This window comes from Notechis scutatus, chromosome Z, assembly GCF_049901735.1.
Source record: "Notechis scutatus isolate UNSWTSFEM ecotype Mainland chromosome Z, rNotScu1.2, whole genome shotgun sequence".
NCBI classification, from domain to species: domain Eukaryota; kingdom Metazoa; phylum Chordata; class Lepidosauria; order Squamata; family Elapidae; genus Notechis; species Notechis scutatus.
Genome location: NC_142025.1, coordinates 66,649,475 through 66,661,424, shown reverse-complemented (window position 1 = coordinate 66,661,424; position 11,950 = coordinate 66,649,475). Strand labels below are relative to the sequence as shown.

At 35.6% G+C, this 11,950-nt stretch overlaps 1 protein-coding gene across 2 annotated transcripts in view; it reads left to right on the top strand.

Annotated features, from left to right (window-relative positions):
- Positions 1 to 1,349: 1,349 nt before the first annotated feature.
- The window catches only part of MATCAP2 (microtubule associated tyrosine carboxypeptidase 2), a 61,229-nt gene continuing 50,628 nt past the window's right edge, over positions 1,350 to 11,950 (top strand). Inside the window, exon 1 of one of the 2 annotated variants that reach the window (XM_026674853.2) lies at positions 1,350 to 1,774. In XM_026674853.2, coding sequence (XP_026530638.1) covers positions 1,750 to 1,774 — 25 coding nt within the window. In that variant the 5' untranslated portion in view covers positions 1,350 to 1,749. The remainder of the gene's footprint in view (positions 1,775 to 11,950) is intronic. The other variant, XM_087947678.1, reaches the window with a different exon arrangement.

The following is an 11,950-nucleotide window of genomic DNA, read 5'->3' as shown; positions in this document are numbered from 1 at the left end:
AAAGGACATTTTTATATGCCACAATAGCTATAGCTATATATTTATAGTTATAGTTAAATATATATGGCAGTGTAACTCCGATAAAGTTTTTTGTCATTAGTAACACTAACTGAATGCCAGAAAAGGAAAAAAAAAATCTTACCTCAAAATTTATATTCATATATGAATTTCCATGTGTATAAGAGTTATGTTGAGTAACATAATTAATGCACTGCACTCCAAGCAATGTTTTTTCTTAACACTGAAAAATAATGATCTCAAACCTATATCTGCTCAATAATTAATGCTTTATTTTATTGTATCTCAGATAGAAACAAGTTCCAGGGGACAGAACAGTTTGCTATATTTATTTCTTTGCACATGATGTGCGTCAGCATATTATCCCAAGTCCAGAGGAAAATAGACATTGCATAAAATGTTTACTTAATAGTGCTGGAAAAAACTACTGTAGAAAAGATGTATACTCTATGGTACACAAATTCAAAGGGTTTTACCTGTTTTACCTGTCCCTAGAACTCCAAACTATTTTACTAAATTTCAAAAGCTCCACAAATCTTTATCTTTTTGGACTATTTGCATTCTAGATGCAATGGTTTACACACACACACACACACATATATTTCCATTAATAATTAAAAGACAGCAAAGACCACAAATTACTTGGAACTATTCTGTTCATCTTTACAAATTTACGTATTTTAGCCTTCCCAAAGTTGGTATTCTTTAGATACAATATGCTGGGACTTTCAGGTTCCAGATATCTAGAGCTCATGGGGTTGGGAAAAGTTGTTTTATAATCTGCATATGAATAAAAGTATGCTTTAAAAACAACATTGGAAGTCCTTCTGAACAATGCTGTAGACAGCAACAAATTCTAGATATTTTAATAGCTTTATAACTAAATTTTTTTCCTCAATATTAAACTTAGACCCAGTTCACATAATTATGCTTATCCCATGAAAGTGTTCTATCTATGTCAAGTGTAACATGCTAGCTTCCTAAAACAAATGCACTGACCAACTCCTAAAGAGCATACGTCCCTGAGTTTCGCCTTTCTCCTTAAGACAGTAACCCACCGGTATGTCTTCCCAGCGGGTTACATTTCTTTGGAATAGACCAACTCCATCCCATACTCTCTAATTTATGGGAAATTAAATCAATCTATCTTGAAATTTAATCAACGTCAAAAAAAAAAAAGTTTAGGCGACCACAACGCAGTAACTACTTGCTACGCCGAACCAATCAAGCTCCGTTTATGGCGACCACAATTCCCAATACACTCATGAATATCCCTCGGCGCATTGTATGCTGGGAAATGTGGTTTCCGATGAAATCCTGAAGTACTAGTCGCACTGCGCATCTGCAAGGTTTCGTGGTAGTATTTCCCTACAGAAGCTGTTCTGTGATTTGCGGGAAATAGGGTGTCCTAGCAACTAAACCAGCCAGCAGCTACCGACGATTCCAATGACCCCGTATAAAGAAACGGCCGCCGAGGAACGAAAGAGTCAAGCCGCTGCTTGGAGCTTGGGAAAGGAAGAGAAGCGGACTTTCGAATTGCTATCGCCGCTGTTCAGCGCCTTGTTCCAAGGCTTCAATTTTGACAGAAGCTCGGGAACTTCTGTCCCTAGTTCCCCTTGGTTGTACTCCCCAACTGTCCCCTTGGAGCTGCCCCCATGATTTTAGAATAGTACCCTGGTAAAAAGTGAGGAGGTGAGGTCCGTTTACAATCCACGCCTGACCTGCCGAAGGATGCTTGAATCTATTCGAGTCACTGGTGAGTAACAATGCCGCACGGCCTTTGTTTCTTCATCTGTCGGATCTTTTTTATATATATAAATTTTTATTGGTTTTTAAAACAAATATAAACAAACAAAACATAAAAACATCAGGCCATCTTCCATATATGTACATACAGTGTGCCGGTTGGTTTACAAATTGTTTTGTGCTTCCATTTCGTAGTCTTCAATTACAATTACATTGTATATACTCTCATATTTTCAATCCAATATTAAATACATAGGTATCATTATTAATCATTTGACTATACTTTTATTCATTCATGCTTTGGAAAATAATCATATTTTACTTAATTTATTTTGTGACAATTCATATTATCATCCCAAATCTATCCTAAAAACATTTTGTAGATATAATAAGAAAAGAATATATCTTTATATATTTAGTATTTTCTAAAAGTCTACATATTTTGTTACTATACTTTATTGTCTAACCATTGATAGAATAGATCCCAAACTTTATAAAATTGTTTATCATCCTGTTCTCTAATTTCAAATGTCAATCTGCTCATTTCAGCACATTCCAATATTTTCTTAATAATTTCCTCCTGTGATGGTATTTTCTCATTTTTCCAGTTTTTAGCAAATACAATCTTAGCTGCTGTTAATACATTTACAATCAGGTATTTCAAATCTTTACTATATATTTCAGGTAAAATTCCAAATAAAAATATCTCTGGTTTCAAGTCTATATACTTTTTGTCATTTTTCCAACCACGTGTGGATTTTAGTCCAGTATTTTTTAACATCCGCACAAGTCCACCACATATGGTAATATGAGCCAGGTGTCTGATGACATTTCCAACATTTTTCGGATTTATTCTTGAACATTCTTGCTATTCTTGGGGGAAATGCCACCTGTAAAACATCTTATACAAATTTTCTTCATATGCTCTTTTGACATTGTCATTTTATAATTTTGAGACCACAATTTTTGCCATTTCTCTAGATCAATCCCATATCCAAAATTCTTCCCCCAAGCAATCATAGTTTCTTTAACTTGTTCTTCTTCTAGTTTAATTTCTAATAAATATCCATACAATTTTTTAATCACCTTTTCATCAGTACCTGTCAAAATCTTATCTAAATCAGTCAGTTTATCATATAAACCTTCTGTTTTAAAATCTTTATCATACCTTGAATGTATTTGCGTATATGAAAACCAATTCATCTTTATACCTTGTTCCTCTAATTTTTGTATAGATTTAAGTTCACCCTTTTCATTCAATATTTCACCATATTTAACTGTTTGTTCCTTTTGTATATTATAGGATAAGAAAAATGCTTCAATAGTCGATAGCCAGACTGGAATTTTCAAATAACATTGTCTTTTAATCTTCTCCCAGTTTAACCACAGAGACTCCCATATATAATGTCTTCTAAAGTACCCCTGTGTTTTAGTTCCTTTATACCATAGAAAAGCATGCCACCCCAACAACAGATCATGTCCTTCTAATGTCAACAATCTAGTATTTCTTAATGTTATCCATTCCTTAACCCACATCAAATTTGTAGCTTGGTAATACAACTCCCAATTAGGCAAACCAAATCCTCCTCTTATTCTAGCATCTTGCAAAAGTTTTAACTTTATTCTCGCTTTCTTACCTTGCCATATAAATTTCAACACAATTTTATTTAAATCTTCAAAATAGTCTTTTCCAAGCCTAATTGGAATTGTTTGAAACAAATATAAAATTCTGGATAATATATTCATCTTGATTGTTGATATTCTCCCTATTAATGACAGTTGATAGAAAAACCCTTTTCCAATAAGACAAACAATAACCACAGGGAACAGAAACCTTTTAATGAGTCTTACGAATCCCCGGTTAAAAGGCTGCTGCAAACTAATTAACTTTGATAAGCACAAACCTTGCCAAAACTGTGCAAGACTGCCAAGAGTCACAGATAAGAAATATTTCACAACACAAGAGTCTTCAAATACCAACTTAAGATACTGTAATGTCCACAAGGCTGAGTTTCAAAACGTCTTTGCTTCCTGCAAAGAATGTTTGCTTCACAGCTGCCTTTTATCTTCTTGAAGGAGGGGCCATACCTTGCAGTCTTACTCCCGAGTCACCCGTGCTGCTGCAGCTGCTCTTTCCTGCGAGCAATCCTTCACACACGCACACTTGGCACAGGCTCCTCGGAAACCTCATCGCTGCTGCCAGCCCCCACAATCTCTGAAGGCAGCAGTCCACTCCCTAATGGTCCTGGCCCCTCATCTGAGTCCTCACTCTCCTCAGCTGTCCACACCTGCTGCCGGCTAACCATAACAACAAGATGCTATCACAGTTACATATCTGTTTGCTGTCATCTAATGCCTGTATGGATGTTTGCAATGCTGGAGTGGTAACTCTAAGACAAATCCATCCCCTTCTTTTTTGTCCAGAAAAAAAACATTTCCTTTGCTGCCAGATTGCTTTATTTTCTTTTGTGCATAGAGGGGGAATAACTTTCTCTGAGTAGGATAGGATTTCAAGAGATGAAATTTTATAAAGTTCTCAACTCATTCCTGTATTAAATTACTCTGCTTTAGGAAGCTTCTGTGAACAGGTTGCATGAGTTGCAAGAACTCTCTATCTCCCTTCCCTATTTACAGAATTTATATATTTAAATTCAGTCATACTGCAAATGTTCCAGTTGCAACTATTCTTGTAAAGCTAGCACTAGCTTCCGGTTTGTCGGCTTCGCGAGCGGCAGGGATTTGCGAAGCTGCGCGATCCCTGCCGCGCTAGCCGCTTTTGGGGCTCCGACCCAGGCGGGTGCGGAGCTAGGCTGCCCTGCAGGGGCAGCTGAAGGTAGGGGGGATCCGGAGAGGGGTTTGGGGGTGTTGCAGACCCCCTCCCCGGCCGGTAGAACCCCCTTTTCCCAGGGCAGTGCAGCGGCGGTCCGTAATGGCCTCCACAAAGAAGCTGGCAGCCGGGTAAGAATGCGCAGGAGGAAGTGGAGAAAGTGCTTGAGAGGAGAAAGTTTTTCTTGGCTCCTAGGACTCTAAGACATATTTAATAAAATTCCTGAAAAGTATGACTTTCTGAATAATACCTGCCAGAAGAGGAAAAAGCGGCAGTTTGATGGTGCTGAAAGGATAGCTTTCCCTCTTTTCCTCTTGGAATAAATAACTGGATATTAAGAAACCTATTTTTTTTAGGTGAAAATTGGTTTTAAGCGATGAGTGGGAAGAGAGAGGATTAAAAAGAAAATATTTGTATGCTAAGACTTTGTTGGAGGAGATGCCTTAAGGATTTGAAGACTAGAATATATTGCAATAAGATTTTAAACAGATTTGGACTTTCTTTCTCTTTGATTGATATTACCCCAGAAGGAGAAAGTGAGAACTCTGCCTTGGTTTGGACTGACTGATAACTTTGGGACTGCTTTATTTTTTTATTTTCTTTGGAATATTCTGGTTGTTGTAAGAAGAAAGAAGGGGAAAAGAAAAGAAAAGATATATAATGGCTTTTCTGTTGAGGAACTAAGAAAAGAATATGAACAAGCAAAAAAAATGGTAAAGATGGTGTGGAAGAAGCTTTCCTTTTTTTTAGAAATGGCGCTTACTAACTATCAACAAACATTACAACAGATGAAGACAGCAGAGGAACAAGAAAGAAAGGAAGGAGCCATTTTTAATGAATCTCAGAATTTGATCAAGAAAGAAGGAAGAGAGAAAAGAAGAGAACTAAAGGACTTAAGATCTAAAAAAACATTTAAGAAAGGGAAAAATAAGGTGCAAAATCAATATGATGATAGTAAACAAAAGGGAAAAGGAATACGACAGAGAAGGGAAGCCAGTAAGGCAGAGGCTAGAAGAAGGGGGGGTAGAAAGGTTTGTTGGGAGAAGAAAGAAAGGGAAAAGGTGGAGAAAAGCTACAATGTTTTGAAATTAAATGAAAAAAAGGAATTTTTATGGATAATGGATAAAGTATAATTTTTTTAAAAGATTTTGCAAGGTACATAAGATGAGATGGTAGTATTGTAATGGTTTAAGAGTTGATAAGAGATTAAAATGTTAAAATGTTTAATAATGATTGGCTTTAAAATTTAATAATAGGGGAGGTTTAGAATACTGTTTTAATTAAAGAGTTTAATAAGATTATGGTATTGATGTTATTATAAAATCTTTATTATAGTATTTGTTTTTAATATTTGGATTTATTGTCTAATTATGTATTTAATTTTTTTGGATGTACTAGTTAGATAGAATGTACCAAGCAAAATCGGATTGGGTATTGGATGTTATCTTAAAGGTTAATTTGATTAACTTAGGGGGAGATAGAAAGGCATCATACTCTGATTAATGATTTCAGGAGAAACTCATTTTCTTCCTTTTTATAAGGAATGAGACAAAGGGATGATAAAAAATGGACAAAAGAGATACAAATATAATGATTCAAACTAAGATGATTAATTAAGATAGAATTAAGAAGAGTGAAATATGTGGAGAAGTTAATATAGAAGGCTTAGAATGGTAAATAAAATAAGTAATGATATGTAAGATGAGCATGAATATAATTGAAGTCCATGAAGAGAGAGATACCTGGGTCCAAGTTACTTTCCAAAAAGATTTTTTTTATGTTTTGTGTGTTGTGTGTATATGTTTTTTTTGGGGGAGAATTAGTAAAAACTTGCAGAAATATAGAATGAGAATAATGGTAACTAAGTCAGAAAGAAATAGATGAAATAATAATAATAATGATATTGAATAAGAGTAAAGAGAAGTAAAGAGAAATTGAATAAGAGGTTTTTTGTATGTTATATGGAAATGGTTTAAAACAGAATCATAATTTATCTGACTTGTTAAATTTACAATGAAAAAAGGTTTAAACATGTAATGAATAATGATAATTTGTGTGTTTTAAAAATTAATAAAACTTGTTTAAAAAAAAAAAAAAAGCTAGCACTATAAGTAAACAGACTTCCTTGATCAGATACTTCAAATAAGCCATCTTGAGGAGAGAGACCATCTGGCATCTAACTATCCAAACATATTTATTGGCTACAAAGCACAAACCTATATAATTCTTTCAGATTTGTTTTTTTGTTTTGTTTTTTGTTTGCTGTTCTAGATCAGCGGTCCTCAACCTTTTGGACACCAGGGACTGGTTCCATGGAGAGAAGTTTTTCTGCGGAACAGAGGGGGGCATGGTTTTGGGGCTTCACTTGTTTGTGAGGCCTGGTTTCTGGTATGCCACGGACCAGTGCCAGTCCATGGACCGGGGGTTGGGGATCCCTGTTCTAGATGGACTGGCTTCCAGATTGCCTTTGCTCTTGTTATGAATAACTCTTAATTTCATTCTTTCCATTTTGGTATCCCATCAAGAGTTCTTATTCCTACCAGTGTTGCTTTCAGGATCACTGAATTTACTGAGTTTTTCTACCTCATCAGAATGTGGCAATCACAAACCAAGGAAAACATGAAATTTCAGAGTTGAAATGCAGTATAAATTGGATGTTTTAGAAAATTAGTAGATGTATGTGAACCAAAATACACAACTGTAACTGAGGTGGTTAAATTATATTATTCAGGACATGAGACTATAAAAGGGAATGGAATTGTAATGATACCAGAAAGGAAATAGTAAAATGTGGCTGTAACTACCAGTATTAGAATTAGTGTGTATTTAGAGAGTGTCAATGTTAGTGTAAGCAACTGATATTCACTTACTCTAAATATAATGCTACAACGCTGAGGAATGGTATAAGATAAATTGCATTAGATGCTAGGTGCATAAAGCAATATTGATATAGTACAACTAACAGGGATTAGGATGCAAAAGTTGGAAAAATATTGGAACTTGGAATTAGTGTGATTAAGAAAATAATGCTGGAAACAATTAAACTTTGGTGCGGAGAATTTTTTGTTCATTGTTAAAACCTGCTTCAAGTAATATAATACTCAATATTTGGTTCTCACTGTATGGACAGCATCTTAATCAAAAACATTACATATCAGGAAGCAGAATATGGAAAAATACACCCAGTTGGCAAATCCCTTCCGAGTAAGGATTAAGGAATAGACCTTAGTTTGGTGTTCAATATATGGCTTAAACTTCTAAAGCTTTCAGAAAAAAAGCTTTCTTGATAGTCAAAGAATGAGGATCAATCCATTCCATAGAAAGAAAGGCCTGATGGGTAATTGATCAGCTATCACATAGGAAAGAACAAGATTCAGATAAATATTTAAATAAGAGTTAGCAGAAGTACTACATCTTTATGTTAACAAATATGGAAAAACAAGATTGTATAGCATAGAGATTGGAAAATATTAGTGTAGACACACCAACAAGATTCAAGAGATTGGGTAAATTAGCAATTTATTAAATCTTATAATTTTGTTAAGTTACATTAAATGTTATGGATGTCTCTGAAAAGTATATATTTATAATTTTAAGCTCATTATTCAGTAGTAAGCAGCAGTGGACTTATTGGGATTTATTTTCACAGTAAGCATTTTTTGGTTGTTCTGAGCTCTGTATTGGCAGATTGTGATTATTTTTATATTATAAATTCTGATTTGGCATTGTATCCATACCAGCCCTTTCTCATGCTCCTGTTTATGAACTCCAGCTATGACACTCTTGAGATACAGGTCAGATGATTTTCCCCTCTGTTCTCAAGAGTATGTGTTCCTTTATATTAATTTAAAGGCCTTTCCAACATTTTAAAAATTAGAATTAAAATCTAATACCAGTTAAATTTTCTATGATTAAATGGTAGTTTCTTTTATACAATTTTATAGTCATATCAGTGCTGAAACTGTTGATGGATGTTCAGAGTTGTAATAATTTAATGTATTGGTATTTTTTTACATTATACTTTATATGTGTTATAATTTCCAGTTACAGTAATAAATCAATTCAATAGTTAAAATCAAGAAATTAAATAATTGATTATATTTGCATAATATGATGAATTATTGCTTGTTTTTATATTAAATAAGGTATGGCATTTACATGAGCAGATTACCATGTGGCTTATGTATGACTTCAGCCATTCTGTTGTTATAGAATGAAAAGATCTTGTGATACCATACATTATAATCATGAATATATTTTACTAAGCAACATTGATTCTTGTGCTGAGATATTATGAATTTGAATTATGTTGAATTTTAACAATGAACTAAACAAGTATGATTGAGGGTAAGAAAAAAGAGCGCTGGAGAACCACTAAGTAGACCTTACAGGTAGTCTTCAACTTACAAACAATCTTTTGTTGCTAAGCAAGACAGTTAAGTGAGTTTTGCACCATTTTATGACCTTTCCTGCCGCAGTTGTTAGGTGGATCACTGCAGTTGTTAAGTTAGTAACATAGTTGTTAAGTGAACCTGGCGTTCCCATTGACTTTGTCCATCAGAAGGTCACAAAAAGTGATCACGGATCCTTAGGATTTCAACCATCTTCAATAAATTCTAGTTGCCAAGCATCTGAATTTTGATCAGGTGATACAAGAATGCTGAAATGATCTTTTTAAAAATATTTTTTTATTTTATTTTACAAACATTCCATCTTTTCTTTATACAGTGTGTCGCCTGGGTAAAAATGTCTTGTGCATAATATTTGAGGTTAATACAATTTCCTTACCATAACAACAATTACATTATTTTCTTATTTTGAACTAGTATACATAATATATCTTATTGTTTATATTCATATCTTCTATGTTCATATATTTAGTTTCTAATTTCCATTTTTCTTTTCCAACCATAGATAAAATAATTATCATAACATATAATATTCAGTTTGTTCTTTTCCTTTAACTGCCAGTGTTAACCTATTCATTTCTGCACATTCTAATATTTTCCTAATCACATTCTCTTCTTTCGGAATTTTTTTCACTTTTCCAGTTTTGAGCAAATACTATTCTATCTGCAGTTAATACATGAATAATTAAATATGTCTTTTCTTTACTATAATTTTCAGGTATCATTCCTAACAAAAATATTTCAGGTTTTAGTTCTATATGTTGTTTTGACATCTTTTCCAACTATGTGTGTATTTTTGTCCAACATTTCTTAGCTTCAGTACATGTCCACCACATGTGGTAGTATGTTCCAGGTGTCTGGTGGCATTTCCAACATTTGGTTAATTTATCTTTAAACATCTTTGCCAGTCTTGCCGATGCAAAAGGCCATCTGTAAAACATCTTATATAAATTTTCTTTATACACTGTTGACATTGTTAATTTATAATTTCTGTCCCAAAGTTTCTGCCCTTTATCTAATTCTATCACATAGCCAAAATTTTTTGCCCACGCTATCATTGTCTCTTTCACTTGCTCTGCTTCTAATTTAACACCCAATAGGTAATTATACAGTTTTTTAAATCAGTTTTTCTTCTGTTCTGTTAATATTTTGTCCAGTTCTGTCAGTTCTTTATAAATATCCTCTATTTTCACATCTTTTTCATATCTAGAATGTATTTGCATATATGAATACTAAACCATATCAAACCCTTGTTCGTTTAATTCTTGCTTCCTTTTGAGCTCATCCTTTGCATTCAAAATATCCTAGGATCTAACAATATTTCTCCTATTAATAATATTTGGATGTATCAACGCTTCCATTGTCGAAAGCCAAACTGGAATCTTCAAATAGTGTTGTTCTCTTGTTTTCTCCCAGATTAATAATAAAGTCTTTCTAATATAATGTAAAAAATACAATATAAAATATAAAAGGAGCCTCTGTGGCGCAGTGGTTAGAGTACAGTACTGCAAGCTACTTCTGCAGCCAGCTGCCTACAATTTGGCAGTTCAAATCCCACCAGGCTCAAGGTTGACTCAGCCTTCCATCCTTCCGAGGTGGGTAAAATGAGGACCCAAATTGTTGGGGGCAATATGCTAACTCTGTAAACTGCTTAGAGAGGGCTGTAAAGCACTATAAAGCGGTATATAAGTCTAAGTGCTACTGCTGTAATGTCTTTGAAAGTAGCTGCGTATCTTACTTTTCCCATACCATAAAAAGGCATATCAACCCAATTGTAAGTCAATTGTAACTCCCTCCAATGTCGATAACCTTTTATTTCTCAGTACAATCCATTCTTTCATCCATGTTAGGACCGCAGCTTGATAATATAATTCCCAATTGGGTAATCCAAACCCTCCTCTAGTTCTTGGATCCTGCAACATTTTAAAATTAACTCTTGCTTTATTTTCTTGCCATATATATTTTAGTGTTATTCCATTGAGCTCTTCAAAATATTTTTTCCCAAAATATATATTTTATCAGAATTTTTTAGAACAGATATAATAGTCTAGGCCAGTGGTCAGCAAACCCGCGGCTCGTGAGCCACATGCAGCTCTTTGGCCACTGAGTGTGGCTCTTCAAAGGCTTCTAAATGCTCCCAGTGATTCTTCCCGCTGCCTGGCCTCACCCTGGGCTTTTGGGGCCCTCTGGAGGCCATGGCCTCCAGCCTGGGGTCTCGTGTAGCTGGCCAAGCAGTGGCAATTGCCGCGCTGCCAAGTTCCCTGCTGCACTTTCCCACCACCCAGCTTTGCCTAGGCCTTTGTGGACCCTCTGGTGGCCGTGGCATAAAGCCCAGGCCTCGCGCAGATGGCCATGTAGCAGCAATCGCTTGCACTGCACTGCCAAGACCCCACTGCACTTTCCCGCCACCTGGCTTCATCCGGGCCTTTGTGGAACCTCTGGCGGCCATGGCATAAAGCCTGGGCCTCGCGTAGCCGGCCAAGCTGCTGCGATGGCTTGCGCTGCGCGTGCGGGGCAACCCGGTCTTGTCCTCTAAGTTTCTGAGCCACCGCGATCAGCTCGCCAGAGGCCGCGATTGCTTCCAAGCCGCCGTGATTGCTTCCAAGCCATCGCAATCACCCCCACCCCCTCAAGAACTTCTAAAGCCCTCGGAGGTCCTTGCTGGCCAGGCTGGAGCCCCCAGGCTCCAGCCTAGCCAGCCTCTTGTTAAAAGAACCCACTTCCTTCCCACCTCCAGCCTCCAGCAACACCTACCTCCTACTTGAAGCATAAAGTTACCTGTATTTTTCCAACCAGCTGCAAATCCTACAGGTATTTTTGTCATCAATTTAAGAATTGTAATTATTTTGTGTTGGTGGCTTTATTATTATAAAATGAAACATTTTTTTAGGTGCCCTGTTTAACATGGCTACAAAGAAGAAGCAAAGAAAAACGGAAGATGAAAACTGAA